General features: G+C 45.1%; 1 protein-coding gene and 1 long non-coding RNA gene across 2 annotated transcripts in view; one reads left to right on the forward strand and one right to left on the reverse strand.

Annotated features, from left to right (window-relative positions):
• Window positions 1-23,182, reverse strand: part of LOC144503867 (uncharacterized) — a 208,978-nt gene that overhangs the window by 54,306 nt on the left and 131,490 nt on the right. The gene's annotated exons all lie outside the window — the stretch shown is intronic.
• The window catches only part of map3k13 (mitogen-activated protein kinase kinase kinase 13), an 81,897-nt gene that overhangs the window by 38,587 nt on the left and 20,128 nt on the right, over window positions 1-23,182 (forward strand). Inside the window, exons 9-11 of the mRNA XM_078228869.1 lie at window positions 1,167-1,283; window positions 16,543-16,680; window positions 20,732-21,431. Of these exons, the coding sequence (XP_078084995.1) occupies window positions 1,167-1,283; window positions 16,543-16,680; window positions 20,732-21,431 (955 nt within the window). The remainder of the gene's footprint in view (window positions 1-1,166; window positions 1,284-16,542; window positions 16,681-20,731; window positions 21,432-23,182) is intronic.

A 23,182-nucleotide genomic window follows, 5' to 3' on the forward strand; every position in this document is an offset into this window, starting at 1 on the left:
AGGCCGGGGAAGGAAGTGAGGCTGATTTAAATATTCAGTGGGTGACTTCAATGTGTTTAGCAAGCTCCGGATGCTATTGTCCAGGCTCACTTAGGCTTCCGATCTCGCCAGTAAAGATTCCCACCGGCAAGGATCACAGCTGGTCCTCAACAGCGGTGACCAGGTGTGATGGCCTCGCCGGTGAGACTGGAGGCCATTGAGGCTCCCCTGGGTGTTTGGGGCCAGGGTGGTGCAGTGTCCCTTGGGCATTGCCAGCCTGACACTGCCAGCCTGGAACCCTGGCAATACCAGCCAGGCACCCTGGTACTGCCCAGGGGAGGGGGGGGGGGGGGGAGACACTGATGAGGCAGGGCTGGACAGGGGGTGGGGAGGAGGTTGATAAGAGGGTAGGGATGGGGGGGAAGTCTGCACCGGGGGGTGGGGCCAGCGATCAGGGATTGGACCAGTAATCAGGAGGCCGGCGATTGGAAGGAGAGGGGTCTGTGGCGGGGGGGGGGGAGGGGGGGTCTGTTTGGGGTGGAGATCAGGGGGTTTTGTGGAGGTGGGAAAGGGGGAATTTCACAGATCTCCCATATATTGTGCAGACTTGTTCACAGTGGGTGGAATTTTCCAAAAAATAAATTCTAAGTATCACAAAAGTCTGAAAACTGGAGAGTTTCAGTCTGAAAACCGGAGCTTAGGCTCTGGCCCCGTTACCCACACCACCGCCCCCCCCCCCCACAACCCCCTACCAGCGTGAAACTTCCGACTGCCAAAAAAAATGAGTGTGGGGGAAAATTGCATGTGGTAGCTCCCTAAAAAAACCGGAGTGAAACATTCCAGTTTTCAGACTTTTGTGACACTTCGAATTGTGGTGGGAAAATTCCACCCATCATCTTTCAGGCAAGATATTAAATCCCGTCTGCCCTGTCAGGTGAACATTAAAGATGCCAAGGCACTGTTCGAAGAGGTTTTATAGATGGGCCGATTGACTGAACCAGTATCACGAGATGTAGCTTAGTCAGGCAGCCATTTTTGTGGGTACCTTGCTGTACACAAACTGATCAGCAAAGCAACAGCAGGTTGCAAAGATCTTTGAAGCAGCTTGAAATAATGTGTCCGATGCAATTACTTTCTCAGACTGTGGAGAAGGCTGCTCAGTCCCAGTGCTGTGTCTTTTGTTCCAGGCACGCCCTAGACATCAGAGAGCATTACGAGAGGAAGCTGGAACGAGCCAACAATCTCTACATGGAACTCAGTGCCATCATGTTGCAGTTGGAGATCAGGGAGAAGGAGCTCATAAAGTACGTACCGAAGCAATTGTAGCAACATGAAATAATATAAAACAAACTGAAAAATACAGCAGCTCAGTCAGCTTCTGAAAGAGAGAATGGGTTCTGCTTGGGGTTTGCGTTCCACCAGAAGCAATCACTGGTCTTTCACTCCTTCAGGTTCCGTGAGTTCTATTCATTTATTCATTCTTATGAGCAACGCCAACAATTTAATGCAACTGGGTGTCTTGCAAGGTGACTTCAGGAGGCAGTTCAGAGTTGACCATGTTTGATTTGGAAATAGACTGGACTTGTACATTTTTTCTCCTCCTGTGCCTGATCAGACTGGGTAAGGATGGAAGCTTTCCTCTCCTCGTCAACATTAGTGACACCAGTTGGTATTTACAACAATTGACAGGTTTATGCTCACTTATACTGACACTAGCTTTTTTTAATTGCAGATTTGTTAAACTGCACTGAAATTCTCACACTGCCAGATTCTCAGACAGTGGGGTTTGAACTCATGCTTCCTGGGATGTTAGCCCAGAAACATGAACTCATATAAACTCTGTGGCCTGTACCCCTAATCGGCACCATATCCCGGTGACCTATCATCCCTGCCATTACTGGGTGATGGTAGTGGAGGGGATGCGAGTGAGAGCTGTTAGTTGGTGACAGACGTGTTTGCAAATGGTGTAACCAAGAGGCAACATGTAAATAAGAAAGAGGAGGGGGCAAGGGGCAAATCTATGGGGGACACCAAAGGTGACAGCGTGTGGGTGAGAAGAGAGGCCATTTTCGGAGATACTCTGACTGTAATCGGTTAAGTAAGTGTGGAATCAGACAAGAGTGATCACACTGATGGTGGAAAATGTGCGTTGGTGGAGGATGCTGTGCTGGATTGTGTCCATGCTAACCCACGCTGGCTCCTGGATCCCGAAAGCCTCAAATTTAAAATCCTCATGCTGGTGTTCAACTCCTTACATAGCTTCAACCCTCCCTATCTTGTAAACTCCTCCAACCCCACCAGCCTCAGAGAATTCAGTTTATCCATCATTTCCTTGCTGCTGTGTAGCATCAGTATTATAGTACTTGTCAGTAATGTGACTGATCTCTTGTTATTTCTCAGCTTTGTTCAAAGTGGGGTTCTGTTTGAACCATTCTTCTATTTAAATCCAATGTTTTTTGCCATGATATTATCTCTCAGTCATGTCCCACCTTGCCACTATTTCTTTATTCCTGATCTCTCCTGAGTTTGGTAGCTCAAAATATGCCATTACCAATCTCAACCCAACTGCACTCACATTTAATTATTGTTATTGTTTCTTGATTTTCTATTTAAATCATTGATTCAAGTTCCCCAATTGCGTCTCTTCAATTTGTGCATACGTATTAGTTTGAGTTTCCTTGACTTAGCAGTTTGTCCTTCCTCCATTCTGATTTGTTTTTTTAACTATCTTTTCTGATTTAGCCCCCATACATTGATCCTTCCTCCTGTATCTTGGCATTATGTTCCATTCCAAGCTGATTATATTCTGTTAGATTGAACAATCTGCTTGCCTGCTCAGAGTGGAATCCTTTCACATTTTATTGTAACATGGGTTCCCATCATTTACCTGTATTAAAACCCTGTTGTCTTCCTTTCTACTTGCTCACATCTCATTTGTTCCATAAGTATTCCATAGCATTCACCCTTACAAATTCCTACCGAGCATCAGTACCTATATCTCAGGGCGACCACTTTCCATTTTTAAAATTCGTTCCTGAATGTGGATGTTGCTGGCTGGGCCAACATTCATTTGCCCTTGAACTGAGTGGTTTGCTTGGCTATTTCAGAGGGTATTTAAGAGTCAACCACATTGCTGCGGGTCTGGAGTCACATGTGGGGCAGACCGGGTAAAGACGGTAGATTTCCTGCCCTGAAGGACATCAGTGAACCAGATGGGTTTTTTTCAACATTCAACAATGCTTCCATGGTCATCTTTTCATGGACTTCTAATTCCAGATTTTTATTGAGTTCGAATTTCACCATCTGCCATGGTGGGATTTGAACCCGGGTCTCCAGATCTTGCCCTGGGTCTCTAGATTACTAGTCCAGCGACAATACCATGACGCCACTGCCTCCATTTGTCAGTTCCCTCCACTGCCAATTCATTCTCAATCTGCTGAGCCAATTTGTCAAAAGTTTTGCTTTGGAGAATTTTACTGAAAACACATGGAACGTTATTTTCCATTGTAAAATTGCAGTGACTTTTTACCAACAGCTGTAACTTAACGCCCTTAATGTACACTTTCCTGAAAAGATTTCACTCTGAATTTGAAATCATGGAGTATTTGTCTTTTTTTTAAATCACCTTTAACAACTCAAGCAGTCTGGATAAAGCAAAAGTTTCTCCTGCTAACTGATTCATCAGAACTGCCCAGAGGTCTGAGATGTATGGACAGAGAAGAAAAAGCACATGTTTATAGAAATGAAGCTTTTCCATTCCTATGAGCAATTGGATTGGCAATGCCCGATAATGTGTAGAAAAGGAGATTAACCTAGGCCTTCCACAAAGCCTCTGATAAAGTTCCATGTTATATGTTCTCACACAAGCTTAAGATAGTGGGTAGGACATAGCTATGGGATTAAACACAATTGTTTGAAACAGGAAGCAGCTGTTTCTAGTTAGTGAATGAGTAATGAATGGAATGCCTCACAAATCAGTGCTGGGGCTTACAAACATATGCACATTCTCATCGGTCATGGATTTGTTTTGTGTTTGCATTCAGAGTCATAGAGGTTAACAGCATGGAAACAGGCCTTTCAGCCCTACTTGTCCATGCCGCCCTTTTTTTAAAAAACCCCTAAACTAATCCCAATTGCCCGCATTTGGCCCATATCCCTCTATACCCATCGTACCCATGTAACTATCTAAATGCTTTTTAAAAGATAAAATTGTACCCGCCTCTAAAGCTAACTCTGGCAGCTTGTTCCAGACACTTACCACCCTCTGTGTGAAAAAATTGCCCCTCTGGACACTTTTGTATCTCTCCCCTCTGACCTTAAACCTATGCCCTCTAGTTTTAGACTCCTCTACCTTTGGGAAAAGATATTGACTATCTACCTTGTCTATGCCCCTCATTATTTTATAGACCTCTATAAGGTCACCCCCTCAGCCTCCTACGCTCCAGAGAAAAAAGTCCCAGTCTATTCAGCCTCTCCTTATAACTCAATCCATCAAGTCCCGATAGTATCCTAGTAAATCTTTTCTGCACTCTTTCTAGTTTAATAATATCCTTTCTATAATAGGGTGACCAGAATTGCACAGTATTCCAAGTGTGGCCTTACCAATGTCTTGTACAATTTTAACAAGACGTCCCAACTCTTGTATTCAATGTTCTGACCGATGAAACCAAGCATGCCAAATGCCTTCTTCACCACTCTGTCCACCTGTGACTCCACTTTCAAGGAGCTATGAACATGTACCTCTAGATCTCTTTGTTCTGTAACTCTCCCCAACGCCCTACCATTAACTGAGTAAGTCCTGCCCTGGTTCAATCTACCAAAATGCATTACCTCACATTTATCTAAATTAAACTCCATCTGCCATTCGTCAGCCCACTGGCCCAATTGATCAAGATCCCGCTGCAATTGGAGATAACCTTCCTCACTGTCCACCATGCCACCAATCTTGGTGTCATCTGCAAACTTACTAACCATGTCCCCTATATTCTCATCCAAATCATTAATATAAATGACAAATAACAGAGGGCCCAGCACTGATCCCTGAGGCACACCACTGGTCACAGACCTCCAGTTTGAAAAACAACTCTCTACAACCAGCCTCTAGCTTCTGTCAAGAAGCCAATTTTGTATCCATTTAGATACCTCACCCTGGATCCCGTGAGATTTAACTTTGTGCAACAATCTGCCATGCGGTACCTTGTCAAAGGCCTACTTGCTGAGGGTGAACTTAAAATTCTTGCCTCCCAGAATGGATGCCGTAATGGTAATGTCATTAGACAGTGGGCCCAAACTAATGCTTTAGGGAATGAAGTACGGTGACAGTGTAACTGCGTTCATAATCTAGAGACTTCTGGAAACATGGATTTAAATCGCACCACAACAGCTGGTGCAATTTAAATACAAATATATGCATATATGAAAAAGGAAGGAACTAGTTATTTAAGACTATCCCATTCTGGCACACTTCAAGCTACAAGCACAATCAGACATCTCTTGAGAGACACTTAAACCGACTTAGGGAAGAAACCCGGGGAAATCCTTCTCCAATTTCTGAAGGTGATCAAGTTTGGGAGGGTAACACAAGTCTAGCCATCGTTTATTTATTGATAATTTGCCTCCATGGTAATTCCCTTTTGAGTACTCGCGGACTCTCCTGTTTCTAATGTTGGGGTGAATGGGGGCAATAGAGCTTGAGGAGGCAGCTAAGGGGAGGTGATGGCCAAGTGGTATTATCCCCATACAATTAATCCAAAAATCCTAATGTTCTGGGTTCGAATCCTGCCACGACAGATGGTGGAATTTGAATTCAATTTTTTAAAAATCTGGAATTAAGAATCTACTGATGACCATGAAACCATTGCCGTTTGTCGTAAAAACCCATCTGGTTCACTCATGTCCTTTTGAGAAGAAAATCTGCCATCCTTACCTGGTCTGGCCTACATGTGACTCCAGAGCCACAGCAATGTGGTTGACAATCAACTGCCCTCTGAAATGGTCTGGTAAGCCACTCATTTCAAGGGCAACTAGCAATGGTCAATAAATGCTGGCCAGTCACATCCCATGAATGAATTTTTTAAAATGGATGAAACTCAGAACAGACATTGGAAGAGAAAATGGACACGATGATGAACCAACAAAAGTGAAAGTGATCTGAGAGTGGTAGACTCAGCATGGTTAGGTTGATTGGCCATGCTAAAAAAAAAATTGCCCTTAGTGTCCTGAGATGCGTAGGTTAGAGGGATTAGTGGGTAAATCTGTAGGGATATGGGGGTAGGGCCTGGGTGGGATTGTGGTCGGTGCAGACTTGATGGGCCGAATGGCCTCTTTCTGTACTGTAGGGTTTCTATGATTCTATGGAGTATGTTTAAGCATTACATAGAATCATAACACAGAAGAAGGCCATTCAGCCCATTATGCTCATGCTAACTCTCTGCAACAGTAACTCAGCTGGTCCCAACGTCTTGCCTTTTCCCTGTACCATTACAATTTTATGTCTCTTCAGATAATTATCCCATTCACTTTTTAAAGCCAAGATTAAATCAGCCTCTACCACACTCTCAGACAGTTCATTCCAGATCCTTACCACTCGCTGTATAAAAATGTTTTTCCTCATGCTGCCTTTTGATTATTATGCCATTCACTTTAAATCAGTGTCCTCTAGTTCTTGACCTTTCTGCCAAGGAGACAATGCCTTCCTTTCTATTTTGTCTGGATACCTCATATTTTGAACACCTCTCTCAAATCTCCTCTCAAATCTCCTCTTCTCTGAGGGGAACAACCACAGCTTCTCCAATCTTATCCATGTAACTGAAGTCCTATTTCTCTGGAATCATTCTCACAAATCTTTTCTGTATTCTCTCTAATGCTTTCACATCCTTCCAAACTTGTGGGTGACCAGAATTACCAAGCTCTGGGGAACCTGATTGCAGACCTTTCTCCAGTCTGAAAAGTAAATGATTCACCACCACTCTGTTTCCTGTCGCTCAGCCAACTTTGTATCCATCCTGCCACTCTCCTATTTATTTCAAGGCCTTGACTTTGCTGACCAGCATGTTCCGTGGCACTTTATCGGATGCCTTTTGAAAGTTCACGGATACCATAAAAATGCATTATCCTCATCCCCTCCCTGTTAACTTATCAAAATCAACCACATAGTTAAACCTTTAATAAATCCACTTCCTTAATTAATCCATATTTGTCCAAGCAAATGTTAATTTTGTCCCAGATTATTATTTCTAAAAGCTGTCCCAGCACCGACATTAAACTGACTGGCCTGCAGTTGCGTTTACCCCTACACCTCCCCTTTGAATAAGGGTGTAACATTTGCAATTCTCCAGTCCTTTGGCACCTTCACAGTATCTAAGGAGGATTAGAAGAAACTGGTTAGTATCTCTGAAATTTCCACCCTTACTTCTCTCAGTATCCTCGACCGTATCTCCTCCAGTGCTAAGAGTTAATCACCTTTAAGTACAGCCGGCCTTTCTACTACCTTCTCATTATCAATTCTTAGCCCATCCAGAATCTCAACCAGCTCCTCCCTCATTATGCAGCATTACCTCCTTGGTGAGGACTGATGGGAAGTACTCATTTCATACCTCAGCCAGACTTCCCAAGTATAAATCCCCTTTCTGATCTCGAATTGGCATTTTATTATCCTGTAACTATTTATATCAATAACCTTATAGACTCCCATTCATGTTGGCTGCTAGTCTCTTCTCATATTCTTTCTCTCTTTGCTTCTCTTATTACTTCCTCTCAGAATTCTCTTATGTTCAGCTAGTTCTGTATATATTCTTACTTGTGTTATCAAATTTAGTTCCGTCATACACACCCTTTTTCTGTTTCATATTGCTCCCTATCTCTTTCATCATTCAGGGAGCCCCAGCTTTGTTTGCTCTCCCTCCTAGGAATGTGCCTTACCATCTCCTCTTTAAAGGCAGCCCATGCTTGTTACAGCTTTGCTTGCCAATTATTGATTCCAATTTACCGGGGCCAGATCCATACTCACCCTGCTGAAATTCATCCTCTTCCAACTAATTATTTTTACTCAGGATTGCTCTTTGTCCTTTCCAAAGCTAACTGAACCCTTATGATACAGTGGTGGCTGTCCCCTAAATGTTCCCCTACTGATACTTGACCCACCTCAATCCCCAGAACCAAATTCAGCAATGCTTCTTTCCTTATTTGGCTGGAAACATATTGATGGAGAAAATTCTCCTGAACATATTTCAGAAACTCTTGTCCCTCTCTGCCCTTTGAACTATTATCCCAGTTTATGTTAGGATATTTAAAGTAATTGAATATCACATTCTATAGATTTTGCACCTCTCTATATTTTCTTGCAAATGTCATCTTCTGTATCCTTCCCATCCAATAGTGTAGTAATACTCTAGAACAAAGAACAAAGAAAATTATAGCACAGGAACAGGCCCTTCGGCCCTCCAAGCCTGCACCAACCATGCTGCCTGTGTGAACTAAAACCCCCTACCCATCCAGGATCTTATCCCTCTATTCCCATCCTATTCAGGTATTTGTCCAGACACCCCTTAAAAGTCACTATTGTATCTGCTTCCACTACCTCCCCCAGCAGTGAGTTCCAGGCACCCACCACCCTCTGTGTAAAAAAACTTATCTCGTACATCTCCTTTAAACCTTGCCCCTCGCACCTTAAACCTATGCCCCCTAGTAATTGACCCTTTCGCTCTGGGAAAAAGCTTCTGACTATCCACTCTGTCCATGCCCTTCATAATCTTGTAGACTTCTATCAGGTCGCCCCTCAACCTCCGTCACTGCAGTGAGAATAAACCAAGTTTCTCCAACCTCACCTTATAGCTAATGCCCTCCATACCAGGCCTAGTAAATTCCTAGTAAATTCCATACCATTCCTAGTAAATCTTTTCTGTACTCTCTCCAAAGCCTCCAGATCCTTCTGGTAGTGTGGCGACCAGAATTGAACACTATATTCCAAGTCCGACCTACCTAAGGTTCTATAAAGCTGGAACATGACTTGCCAATTTTTAAACTTAATGCCCCGGCCGATGAAGGCAAACATGCCGTATGCCTTCTTGACTACCTTGTTGCGTTGCAATGATCTGTTTATACCCAGATCCCTCTGCCTATCAATACTCTTAAGGGTTTTGCCATTTACTGTATATTTCCCATCTGTATTAGACCTTCCAAAATGCATTACCTCACATTTGTCTGGATTAAACTTGGGCTATCTCGCCGCCTAAGTCACCAACTGATCTATATCCTACTGTATCCTCCAATGGTCCTCATCACTATCCGCAATTCCACCAACCTTTGTGTCGTCTGCAAACTTACTAATCAAACCAATTACAGTTTCCTCCAAATCATTTATACATATCTAAACAATAGGCAAAGATGATTGGTGAGGGTAGGGCAGTGGATGTTGCGTACATGAACTTCAGTAAGGTCTTTGACAAGGTCTCTCATGGCAGCAAAGGTCCCAGCACTGATCCCTGAGAAATGCCACTAGTCACAGCCCTCCATTCAGAAACGCACCCTTCCATTGCTACCCTCTGTCTTCTATGACCCAGCCAATTCTACATCCACCTTGCCAGCTCACCTCTGATCCTATGCAACTTCACCTTCTGTTCCAGTCTGCCATGAGGGACCTTGTCAAAGACCTTACTGAAGTCCATGTGCACAACATCCACTGCCCTACCCTCACCAAACATCTTCGTCTTTTGTGTATTTCTAACCAAAAGGATTCTGTCATTTATCTTTCTAAGACATCCTCTCTCCTCAACATTGTAAAATGCTCCTTAATCAATACTGCCGCCCGCCTCCTTACTAGATTTTGTGAATCCCTTCTATCGAGGAATATTTATTATCCAGCCCTGCCCATTTATGAGCTAGGCCCCTATTATCGCTACATCATTATATTACCACTTGGCTATCTGCAGCTATGGCTCACCAACCTTATTTACATTCACATGCATGGACAGTAAAGCTCATTTAGACTTCATTGTATTCCATCTTATTCTGACACCGCCTAATATCTTACTATTTATTTCTCTTGTGCTATCTGTCCCTCCATTCTTGTGTGTACCTTGCTTTTCCTTTCAAATGTTACATCCTGGTTCCCACCCATCTACTGTTAGGGTCCCAGACTGGAACGCCAAGATATAGTACGAAGCCAGACTCGACCCCAACATTTGTTTCTATTTTGGCATAAATAACTCTTAACAATTGAATGATCTTTAAACATGAAAGGAAACAACTTTAATTTCTAACTTATCACTATTTGAGTTCCAGATAAGTAACATTCTTCTTACAGACTTAAAATCCACTTTAAATATAATTAGTTAGCAATCACAAATATACTTGCTATACTGAGTGTAGACAGCCTTAGAGTTTTCAGAGAGATATAGAGCTTTCAGAAGCCTGCAAAACTCTCCTAGCTTCAACCAGAACAGCCGAATTCCAGCTCCTTTCTGCAAGAGCCTGTTTCTTTTTACCTACAGATCCAGGACTGCACATAAACCACAACATCACACGATCCTGTCAATCATTCTAATCTGAAATCCCAGGGGAACATAAATAAACAAAAGTCCATTAACTCTACTTAGCATAACCACTTACAAGGTTGAAATGAGTAATTGTTCTGCTTCCCAGCATCTGAGCTGTGTTTTCCTGCCAGACATACTGACTACCTGTAGAAAAAAGCTGAACTTTAAAATATTCTCATCACCTTGATAAATCCGTGTTGACTTGCCAACCAATCAGCACACTTTCCTCATGAAACATAATTTGTTGCTCTCTTTGAAATTTTGCCTTCTTGTGTCTGTTCTGATGAGTGCAAGATAAAGTTCCGTTCTCCCAAGTGACTATTTAAATGTTTTTACTTCACTGTCTTTATCTGTATGCCTCAGATATTGATTTACTGAAAAATTCAGGGCCTTTTAGTGTTATTATCCCTTATTATTTAATTCAAATTTTATCCCCCAAGATCTTTAGTTTTTACACTAAATAATTAATCTAATCTTACTTCACGGTTGATTAGGGCGGCATGGTTGGGCGGCACGGGTAGCACAGTGGTTAGCACTGCTGCTTCACAGCTCCAGGGACCTGGGTTCGATTCCCGGCTTGGGTCACTGTCTGTGTGGAGTTTGCACATTCTCCTCGTGTCTGCATGGGTTTCCTCCGGGTGCTCCGGTTTCCTCCCACAGTCCAAAGATGTGCGGGTTAGGTTGATTGGCCATGCTAAAATTGCCCCTTAGTGTCCTGGGATGCGTAGATTAGAGGGATTAGCGGGTAAAATATGAAGGGATATGGGGGTAGGGCCTGGGTGGGATTGTGGTCGGTGCAGACTCGATGGGCCGAATGGCCTCTTTCTGTACTGTAGGGTTTCTATGATTCTTCTATGATTAAATTATATTAGAAGTTTACCAATGGTGCTGGGTCAAATCCCAGAATACCCTCCTCCCTCAACAGCACTGTAAGGTATCTTCACCACACGGTTGCAGCAGATCAGAAGATGGCTCACCACTGCCAGCTCAATGGCAATTAGTGGTGGGTAATAAATTCTAGTAAATTCTAGTGACACCCACAGTCCTTGGATTAATATATATATATTTTTAAATGACTAGGCCTGCTTTCCTTTGCTTCACAAATATCCCAGCTGTTACTCATGTCTCCCTCTTTGCTAGCCAACTCTAGTCCAGGCCTCTATCAGTTTGAGCTTTGCTCAGGTCACACCTTGTGTACTTGGTTCAGTTCTGGCACATCAGAGACAGTCCAAGTCCTGGAATCAGTGCCGAGAAGGGCCACATGGCTGCTCCCTCCTGTCAGAGAACAGAGTCATAAGGAAAGATGCTTCGTCCTTGGAAGGAGGAGAATAATAGGGTATGTTATAAAGTGAAAAGAAAGGGTTAAATCTCAGGCTGCGCTTCCCAAACTATTTTCCAGTGTGATCCCATTTTAACACAAATTAATGCGACCCCAGAAAACAAATAAAGTAGCATAGTAAAATTAAAATTTGAGTATTGTAGATGAACAAAACATATATATTATATAAATATGAAAATCTGTGATTTTAAAGTACTTGTAAAAATGTTATTATTTTATGCACTGACCCATCCTTTACTTCATCTGAGCTGGAGCAACTCACAGACCTTGGCCAGGGAGCAATATATATACCATTTACATTCAGCATTACTGACCTACCGCAGCAGCATCTTACCGAGATTTTCTAAAGGCCATCTTAACATAATTGACTTTAACGTGAGACAAATCAAATAAACTTTTCATTTTCTGCCGCAAACAACACAAAATAGTCCTGGAGGCTGCAGATTCACTGTGGATTCTAATACGCAATGCAGCTTTAAATTAAAAGGCAAGTACTTAACTGAAAATGAAGCTGTGCCTCTCCCAACTCAGGGCCGGAAATTGGAGCGCTTGGTAACAGGCATGTGACACTTGGCGGCCACTGAAGTTTCAGTCACATTCTCCATTTTCCCCCATGATGGTATCAGGCAGGAACTTTCAACAGTTAATTGGGGGAGTCTGTGGGAAGGCAAAGGGATGTCTGGCAAGTGGGAGGCTTTCAAAAGTGTGTTAACCAGGGTTCAGGGTAAGCACATTCCTTTTAAAGTGAAGGGCAAGGCTGGTAGAAGTAGGGAACCCTGGATGACTCGGGATATTGAGGCCCTGGTCAAGAAGAAGAAGGAGGCACATGACATGCATACACAGCTGGGATCAAGTGGATCCCTTGAAGAGTATAAAGGATGTAGGAGTAGCGTTAAGAGAGAAATCCGGAGAGCAAAAAGGGGACGCAAGATTGTTTTGGCAGATAAGGCAAAGGAGAGTCCAAAGAGCTCCTACAAATACATAAAGGGCAAAAAAGTAACTAGAGAGAGAGTAGGACCTCTTAAGGATCAACAAGGTCATCTATGTGCAGATCCACAAGAGATGGGTGAGATTCTAAATTAATATTTGTCATCAGTATTCACTGTTGTGAAAAACATGGATGTTAGAGAACTTGGGAAAATAAACAGTGATGTCTTGAGGAGTGTACATATAACAGAGAAGGAGGTGCTGGAAGTCTTAAAGCGCATCAAGGCAGATAAATCCCCGGGACCTGATGAAGTGTATCCCAGGACACTGTGGGAGGCTATGGAGGAAATTGCAGGTCCCCTAGCAGAGATTTTTGAATCATCAGTAGTCATAGATGAGGTGCCTGAAGATTGGAGGGTGGCAAATGTTGTGCCTTTGTTTAAGAAGGACTGCAGGGAAAAGCCTGGGAACTATAGGCTGGTGAGCCTCACATCTGTAGTGGGTAAGTTGTTAGAAGGTATTTTGAAAGACAGGATCGACAGGCATTTAGAGATGCAAAGACTGCTTAGGGACAGTCAGCATGGCTTTGTGAATGGAAAATCATGTCTTACAAATTTGATGGAGTTTTTTGAAGGGGTAACCAAGAAGGTAGATGAGGGAAGTGCAGTTGATGTTGTCTACGTGGACTTTAGCAAGGCCTTTGACAAGGTACCACATGGTAGGTTGTTGCATAAGGTTAAATCTCATGGGATCCAGGGTGAGGTAGCCAAATGGATACATAATTGGCTTGATGACAGAAGACAGAGGCTGGTTGTAGAGGGTTGTTTTTCAAACTGGAGGCCTGTGACCAGCAGTGTGCCTCAGGGATTGGTGCTGGGTCCACTGTTATTTGTCATTTATATTAATGATTTGGATGAGAATTTAGTAGGCATAGTTAGTAAGTTTGCAGATGACACCAAGATTGGTGGCATAGTGGACAGTGAAGGTTATCTAGGATTGCAATGGGATCTTGATCAATTGGGCCAGTGGGCTGATGAATGGCAGATGGAGTTTAATTTAGATAAATGTGAAGTGATGCATTTTGGTCAATTGAACCAGGGCAGGACTTACTCAATCAATGGTAGGGCGTTGGGGAGAGTTACAGAACAAAGAGACCTAGGGGTACATGTTCATAGCTCCTTGAAAGTGGAGTCACAGATGGACAGAGTGGTGAAGAAGGCATTCGGCATGCTTGGTTTCATCGGTCAGAACATTGAATACAGGAGTTGGGACGTCTTGTTGAAGTTGTACAAGACATTGGAATACTGTGTACAGTTCTGGTCACCCTATTATAGAAAGGATATTATTAAACTAGAAAGAGTGCAGAAAAGATTTACTAGGATGCTACCTAGGGACTTGATGATTTGAGTTATAAGGAGACTTATAACCTTATAAGTTATAAGGTTATAACTTTTTTATAACCTGATAAAAAGGGACTTTTTTCTCTGGAGTGTAGGAGGCCTAGGGGTGATCTTATAGAGGTCTATAAAATAGTGAGGGGCATAGATCAGCTAGATAGTCAATATCTTTACCCAAGGGTAGGGGAGTCTAAAATTAGAGGGCATAGGTTTAAGGTGAGAGGGGAGAGATACAAAAGGGTCCAGAGAGGCAATTTTTTCACAGAGGGTGGTGAGTGTCTGGAACAAGCTGCCAGAGGTATTGTAGTCGGCGGGAACAATTTTGTCTTTTAAAAAGCGTTTAGATAGTTACATGGGTAAGATGGGTATAGAGGGACATGGGCCAAACGCAGGCAACTGGGACTAGCTTAGGGGTTAACAAAGGGGCGGCATGAACAAGTTGGGCTGAAGGGCCTGTTTCCATGCTGTAAACATCTATGACTCTATGACAGAAGACTCAGTGAAACTCCTCCTCACCCTGCCCACAAAACACACACACACACACAGGCACACGCACGCACACACACACATACAGGTGCGCACACACACACATGCACACGCATGCACGCACATGCACATACACACTGTCACACACATGCACACATACACACACGCACATGCACTGTCACACATATGCACATGCACACAGGCACACGCATGCACATACACTGACACACAGGTGCACACAAACTGGCACATACACACGTACACAAGCGTGCACACTCACACACACACACACAGGCACACGCACGCACACACACACATACAGGTGCGCACACACACACACACAGGCACACGCACGCACACACACACATACAGGTGCGCACACACACACATGCACACGCATGCACGCACATGCACATACACACTGTCACACACATGCACACATACACACACGCACATGCACTGTCACACATATGCACATGCACACAGGCACACGCATGCACATACACTGACACACAGGTGCACACAAACTGGCACATACACACGTACACAAGCGTGCACACTCACACACACACACGCACGCACACTCAAGAACACTCTCTCACACACTGTCACACACAGACAGATGCACACACACACACGCACAAGCACCCACACACACACATGCACAAGCGTATCCACACACACTCACACCCAGCACACACATATATACACACTCTCACTCAGGCATGCACGCACACACCCACACATTTTAATTAGCCCCTCTCTCCACCTTCTGGTCAGTTTGCCAGTGCGTGTGAAGCAGAGTAGCCAGCCCGGGGTAAGAAGCCAGTACAACAAGCATACAGGAGCAGAAATGCAGCAAAGTTTGAAGCCACCACTCACCTTCCCGGCTCAGCCACCTGACCCTCCTTATTTCTTTCCACACTCTGGGCACGTCATTCAGTCAGTCCATCACTGAGTTACATTTGCTACCCTCTGCCTACACCTACTGAACACACACACTTCCTGAGTCCTCATTGGCTAAATGTGTTTCCTAAGATTACAACTGCATTTTGGGCTGTTTGGTGGCATTAATCCAGTGGGTCAGAGCTGTCCAACCAGAGCCTCCAGACTTTGTCATCAGCATTCCGCAGGTTGCCATTGCTGCCTGAGAAAAGAGGGAGTTCAAAGGCTATCTCTGTAACCCCATCGGGAGCCATGACATACCATCTGGGAACCACTGTCCCAAACATGATTAAATCGTGACTGGAGATCAAATTGGTAAAGAGCAAATTCAAACTAGTGTTGGTGAGTCACTCAAGAGGCAGTTAAATACATGTTATTCAATCCTGGGAAATAGGCATTAATGGCAAGGCCAGTACTTACTGAACATCCCTGGTTGCCGGTGAGAGAGGAATGGTGAAGGTTTATCTGTTTCTATACAAGGCTGAGCCAGGTGATGTCCAGTGAGCTCTATCATATATAATTGTGTGCCATACAGCAGATACTTCCTTCATTCCCCCTAACGCTTTCTCTCCACCTGCAGACACTCAATGTAGTTGACTCTCTCCCATATCTTCACCCTGAAGTGACCCAGGCCTTGAGTGTCAGAAGGCTGTGTCACCTCTGAGCCTGGTCCAATCCTCACCCTAGTGACCATTCCATCTAGTGTTGTGGGATCCCTGACTCACATCTCCCTGTCCTGGCCCCAGGCCAAGGGACACTGATGCTAATTGTTAGTTCTCCTGCTCCCCTACTCCCATCCCCAGGCTAACTGAGCATCAACCTTCGACCATACCTCATCTTAGAGCATGTGCTCTTATCCACCAGATCAAAGCATAGACTTGTAAAGATAAGCCTTTCCTTCAGAGAGCCCTGAGGTTATCTTGTTGTGTTGCAGGCGTGAACAAGCTGTGGAGAAGAAATACCCAGGAACATACAAGCGGCATCTGGTCAGGCCAATAATCCGCTCCAATGCCGTGGAGAAATTGATCAAAAAGAAGGCCTCAAGTCACAAACCTGGAGCCCAGGGGAAACGGTTAGTGTCTGTTAACTGCCTGAAAGAGTGTTGGAAGCAGAAACGGTGGATATGCACTTGACATGCTCAAATATACAGGGCTACGGACCGCGAGATGGAAAACGAGATAAGGCTGGAAAGTTATTCTTGGGCCGGCATGGACACAATAGGCCTAATGGCCTCCTTCCGTCCCATAAATCTTTCCATGTTCTATATCTAGGTGGATTAAATAATTACTTACCGCAGCACAAGGAGTTAATGTCCTAAGGCAGGGGCAGACTTTATTCTTCAAGTCTTTATCAACAAGGAAAGAAAGCTTTTATTTTTGTCATCCAATGCCCACACAATGGGGAGCCCAGCGCCCACACAATGGGAAGCCCAGCCCCCACACAATGGGGAACCCAGCGCCCACACAATGGGGAGCCCAGCACCCACACAATGGGGAGATCAGTGCCCACACAATGGGGAACCCAGTGCCCACACAATGGGGAGCTCAGCGCCCACACAATGGGGAATCCAGTGCCCACACAATGGGGAGCCCAGCGCCCACACAATGGGAAGCTCAGCGCCCACACAATGGGGAACCCAGTGCCCACACAATGGGGAGCTCAGCACCCACACAATGGGGAGCCCAGCCCCCACACAATGGGGAACCCAGCGTCCACACAATGGGGAGGTCCAGTGCCCACACAATGGGGAGCCCAGCCCCCACACAATGGGGAGCCCAGCCCCCACACAATGGGGAACCCAGCGCCCACACAATGGGGAGCCCAGCACCCACACAATGGGGAGATCAGTGCCCACACAATGGGGAACCCAGTGCCCACACAATGGGGAGCTCAGCGCCCACACAATGGGGAACCCAGTGCCCACACAATGGGGAGCCCAGCGCCCACACAATGGGGAGCTCAGCGCCCACACAATGGGGAACCCAGTGCCCACACAATGGGGAGCTCAGCGCCCACACAATGGGGAGCTCAGTGCCCACACAATGGGGAGCTCAGTGCCCACACAATGGGGAGCTCAGCGCCCACACAATGGGGAGCTCAGCGCCCACACAATGGGGAAACCAGTGCCCACACAATGGGGAGCTCAGCGCCCACACAATGGGGAGCTCAGTGCCCACACAATGGGGAGCTCAGTGCCCACACAATGGGGAGCTCAGTGCCCACACAATGGGGAGCTCAGCGCCCACACAATGGGGAACCCAGCGCCCACACAATGGGGAGCTCAGCGCCCACACAATAGGGAACCCAGCGCCCACACAATGGGGAGCCCAGCGCCCACACAATGGGGAGCTCAGCGCCCACACAATGGGGAGCCCAGCGCCCACACAATGGGGAGCTCAGCGCCCACACAATGGGGAGCTCAGCGCCCACACAATGGGGTGCCCAGCACCCACACAAAGAGGGACCCAGCACCCACACAATGGGGAGCCCAGCACCCACACAATGATTTTGGATTCTCTATTATATATCTATAAGGAGAACGATCCCAGCTTCTCTGATTTCTCCATGTAACTGAAGCCCCTCATTCATGGAATTATTCTCATAAATCTTTCTTGCACCCTTGCCTTCACATCGGTCCTAAAGTGTGTGGCCCAGAATTGGACCATAATGAGGCCAAGCCAGTGTTTTGTAAAGAATCATCATTGCTTTCTTGCATTCGTGCTCTTGTCTCTTTAAAACCGAGGATTCCTGGTGCTTTTTCAACCACTTTCTCAGCCTGCCCTGTCACCTTGAACAATGTGTGCACCGGTCTCCCTGTTCCTGCATCCATTTCAGAATTGTATCCTTTAAATTTTATTGCCGCCTCATTCTTCCTTTCAAAATTCGACCCTTTCTGTTACTTCATCAAAAAACCCAAAGCCAGATCAGTTAAACACAATTCGCCTTAATCAATCTTTACTAGTCTACCTTAATTAATCAACACCTGAACAAGTGACTATTCATTTTGTCCTGGATTATTGTTTCTGAAAGCGTATTGATACAATCCAGGTTGGTGTTGTCATCTTGTTCCCACACAAAATTAATGTTAGTGGTTTTTTCTTCAGAATCCACCTTCCCAGATGGCAGTCACATGAGGGTATCTAAATTCCATTCCCAAAAATTCACTTTCAAATCTTCTCACTTAGCAATCCACATTCCAAAATCCAGTTTGTGTCTTCCAAAGAGCCGGTTGACCAGCGCTTCCACTTCACCTTTAGTATCGAGTCCGTGCCAAGATTTTGAACCAGCTCTTTGTCCCTTCCACACACTTAACAAGATTACACTGTTCAACCACCTTTTAGTGACCTCAGTCACTATTTTACAATATGTTCACAGACACTAATAAATCTAGTGTTACTTTTAGAAAGCCTTTTTCTAGTAGTTCTCACCAGTCGATCTGTCCCAATCTTTCCTGGTTCTCTGAACAGACTTCTGTTCTGCCTTTTGTCTCTACTCATGGAGTTTCAGATTTTCCCTGAAATCTTCTGTGTTACAGCTCTCTGGGTCTTTGGTCTTTCCACTAGTTCCTTACTCTCTAGCACTGGCTGTCTGAAACTTTTACTCCATTATAAGGTTCCAGCTTCAAGCAGACCTTGAGAGGTGCATTCTCTCTCACGCTCTCTCCCAGTCTCCAACTAAACTAACTAGTTTTTTGCTCCAGAATCCAAAACAAAGGAAGGTGCTTACTACTTCCTCAGTTGGCGAGGCAGTTATCAGTAGTCTGCATTCTGAAGCTCTAAAACCAACAGTCTCAGTTGCTTATTGAAATTAAAGCCCCAAACAGACAAACATTGTTTGCTCAGCCTGAAGATTAATCACAGCCTCTGTACAAGCACAGGAACATTAAATAATACCTACCTAAAACTATACCTTGTTTCTAATGTTTACCCACACAAATATAAATTCCTTCAAACTAACTCTGCTTCCTAACAGTATCCACCATTGATGTTAAACAGACTGAACTGCAGTTGCTGAGTTGATGCTTGCATGGTTTGTTTTGAACAAGAGTGTAATATTTGCAGTTTTTCAGTGTCCTGATTGTATCTAAGGAGGATTGGAAGATTATGGCCTGTCCCTCTAGAGCTTGAACTCCTGCAGCTTTCTGTGTATGTGGTTGTCCAGGAGAAGTACCTTTCTTCCCACATGGAACAGAAATATACACCACGGGACTGATTTGCCCTGCCGTGCCTCTATTTATTAGACTATTAACAAACTGAATGGAAATAAACTGAAGACTTTTAAAGAAGCACCAATCAGATCCTTCCCTTGTACAGACATCACTTTAGGTGTTTCTTTTACCCCCACCCCTCCCAACACTCATGTTCCCTTATCTTCAAGCCCGGTAATTCAACCATATTTTTTAAAGTTTCCCTTCGCATTTAACTCATCGTGTTTGAAGAGACATTGTTGAGGGAGCTTTACTCTGTTTCTAACACGTGCTGTGCCTGACCTGGGAGGGTTTGATGGAATGATGTAGAGTGAGCTTTTCTCTGTATCTGACCCATGCTGTGCCTGCCCGGGGATAATGCCAGAGATGGTACCTAGCCCAGCCTCACAGCTGGGTTCAATTGCGGCCTTGGGTCACTGTCTGTGCGGAGTCTGCACATTCTCCCCGTGTCTGCGTGGGTTTCCTCCGGGTGCTCCAGTTTCCTCCCACTGTCCAAAGATGTGCGGGTTAGGTTGATTGCCCATGCTAAATTTCCCCTTAGCGTCAGGGGGATTAGCAGGGTAAATATAAGGGGTTTCGGGAATAGGGTCTGGATGGGATTGTGCTTGGTGCGGATTTGATGGACCAAATGGCCTCCTTCTGCGCTGTAGGGATTCTATAGCCTATTGGTCTTAATTTGTCCCCATGTTTCAGGGTGACTACTGCTGCTTGTATTCCAAAACTTTCTTGGCAAAAGATATGAAATGGCTTGCTGAGATTTGGTAATCCTAAAACTGGAGCCTTAGGCAGAGCTGACTTTAAATCAGTAAAACCCTGTATTTCCTTGTTGTTCCAATCTATTTTTTCTGTACTAGGTCTTTCTCCTGTTCCAATGTGATCCCTGTGTGTTAATCAGCTCTTCTTTTGTCTCCCTCAGACCTGATCTTCTGAGGTCAGATGGCATTGTGCCGAATGTGGAGGTTGGCTCAGCTCACTCACCTGTTTCTGGTAGCCCAAAGATGTCCACCCCCCCTGGGAAGGCAAGGTACCGCAGCAAGCCACGTCACCGGCGCGGCAACAGCAAAGGCAGCCACCAGGAGTTTGCAGGAGTCCTGCGGGCCATCACGGCACCGGAGGAGTGTACCCTCCACCACCAGCACCGCCTGGGAGATGCTGCCAGCTGTGTGCACAACCTGAAGTACTTTGGCCCTGCAGCAGCACTAAGGAGCCCCCACACCGACCACCTGCAGTGCAAGATGTCTGGCTCCAGCCCCGACCTTATCTCCACCACGCTGGCCGCAAACTGCAGGAGGAGCTCAGAGAGTGGCGGCATGCCAGACTGTGGGCACAGTGTCGCTGGTCAGGGCATCACGTGCCAAGACTGCAAGGATGCGAGAGCTAACACCAGAATTGAGAGACTGTCCAACGGATGTGAGGTGGGCCCCGCCAGCCCAAGCCTCCCCCAGTCCCCAGCTCACCCTCCTGCAGCTCACTACGAGAGCCCCAAGCTTCAGGAGAGGAGCAGGCCCCTGGAGGAGAGGCAAACGGAAAGCTGTAGAGCAGGATCTTCCCTGAGTACCCCTCAGCACCTCACGCCACCCACACTACCTCGCAAGCTAGGAGCCCTCAGAAAGGAGGTGAGTGTACAACAGATTCATCAGGCAGTTTCTGAGCTTGGCCTGCGAGGAATGTTTTTAAAATTCAGTTGATGTGTGTATGCACTTCCGAAAGACATTTGATGAACTATCATGTAATAGAAATCCCATTGATTAAAGAGACAGGGCAGTGGATACAAAATTGGTTAAGGGACAGAAAGCAGAGAGTAGCAGTGAGCAGTTGTTTTTCATTTTGGAGGGACATGAATGGTGTTGTCCTCCAAGGATTCAGACCATTTCAATACATATTAATCACCAGGTCTTGGATATACACAGAATAATTTCAAAGTTGGCAGCTGATGCAAAGCTCAAATATATATTGAGGTAAAACGGTCAGACACATGGCAGAGGCAATTTCGTGCAGAGAAGTACAAAGTCATTCATTTTGGTTGGAAGAACGAGGAGAGGCAACATAAAGGAAATGGTGCAATTTTAAAGTGGTGGAAAAACAAGTGTGGTGGATGTTGGGACAGTGAATAAATTTAAAGAGGAGTTAGACAGATTTTTAATTGGTAATGGGTTGAAGGGTTATGGGGAGAAGGCAGGAAAATGGGGATGAAGAGCACATCAGCCATGATCGAATGGCAGAGCAAACTCGATGGGCCGAATGGCCTAATTCTGCTCCTATATCTTTTGAACTTATAAGAGAGACCTGGATTTAAAGTTTAAGTTTAGAGTTTATTAGTGTCACATTAACACTGCAATGAAGTTACTGTGAAAATCCCCTAGTCATCACACTCCGGCACCTGTTCGGGTACACTGAGGGAGAATTTAGCATGGCCAATACACCTAGCCAGCACGTCTTTCAGACTGTGGGAGGAAACCAGAGCACCCAGAGGAAACCCACGCAGACACGGGGAGAATGTGCAAATTCCGCACAGTGACCCAAGCCGGGAATCGAATCCAGGTCCCCGGTGCTGTGAGGCAGCCGTGCTAACCACTGCGCCATCGTGCTTTCAGCTTTTGACAAGTTGAAAAGGCTGTTAGAGCATATGGGATCCTTGACATTCGAAACAGAGGCAAAGTGTAAAAAAGCAAGGGAGTTATGCTAAACCTTTTTAAATCATTGATTAGGACCCAGCTGGAGTATTGTGACCATTTCCGATCTTTAGGAAGGACCTTGGGAAGGACATAGAGGAGATTGACTGGAATGACACCGGGGTTAGGAACCTCAGTGACCTGGAGAGACTGGGGTTGCTTTCATTAAGACAGAGAAGGTTAAGGGGAGATTTAACAGCTGGTCAAAGTCATGAGGGGTTTTGTTCGGGTAAAAGAGGAGAAGCTGTTTGCAGAATAACCAGAGGACACACATTTCAGGTAAAAGAACACAGAAAAATATTCTGATCTGAAAATGTGGAGATGACGGGTTTAAGTACGTTTCAGAAGTGAAAGCTGATAATATTTGAAGTGGGAATATATTCAAGGTTATGGAGAAAGCAGAGGAGTGGGACTAATTGGATAACTCTTTGGAATGGCCAGCACATGCACAATGGACCAAATGGCCTCTTTCCGTGCTGTAGTGTTCTATGGTTTATATAATTTCTATGAACTCTTAATTTGTGGGCTATTTCTTTTTTTAAACCCAAGATAGACTTCCATTTAGATAGCGCCTTCCATGACCTCAAGACATTCCAAATGTCAGGAATCTGAAGTGAGACATCCCAGGCTATCACTGGCCTACCATGTAGTAGCTGAGTTGGAACATTGGGCTAGGAGGAGGCCATTCAGTTAGA

Source organism: Mustelus asterias, chromosome 14 (genome assembly GCF_964213995.1).
Source record: "Mustelus asterias chromosome 14, sMusAst1.hap1.1, whole genome shotgun sequence".
Taxonomy (NCBI): Eukaryota; Metazoa; Chordata; class Chondrichthyes; order Carcharhiniformes; family Triakidae; genus Mustelus; species Mustelus asterias.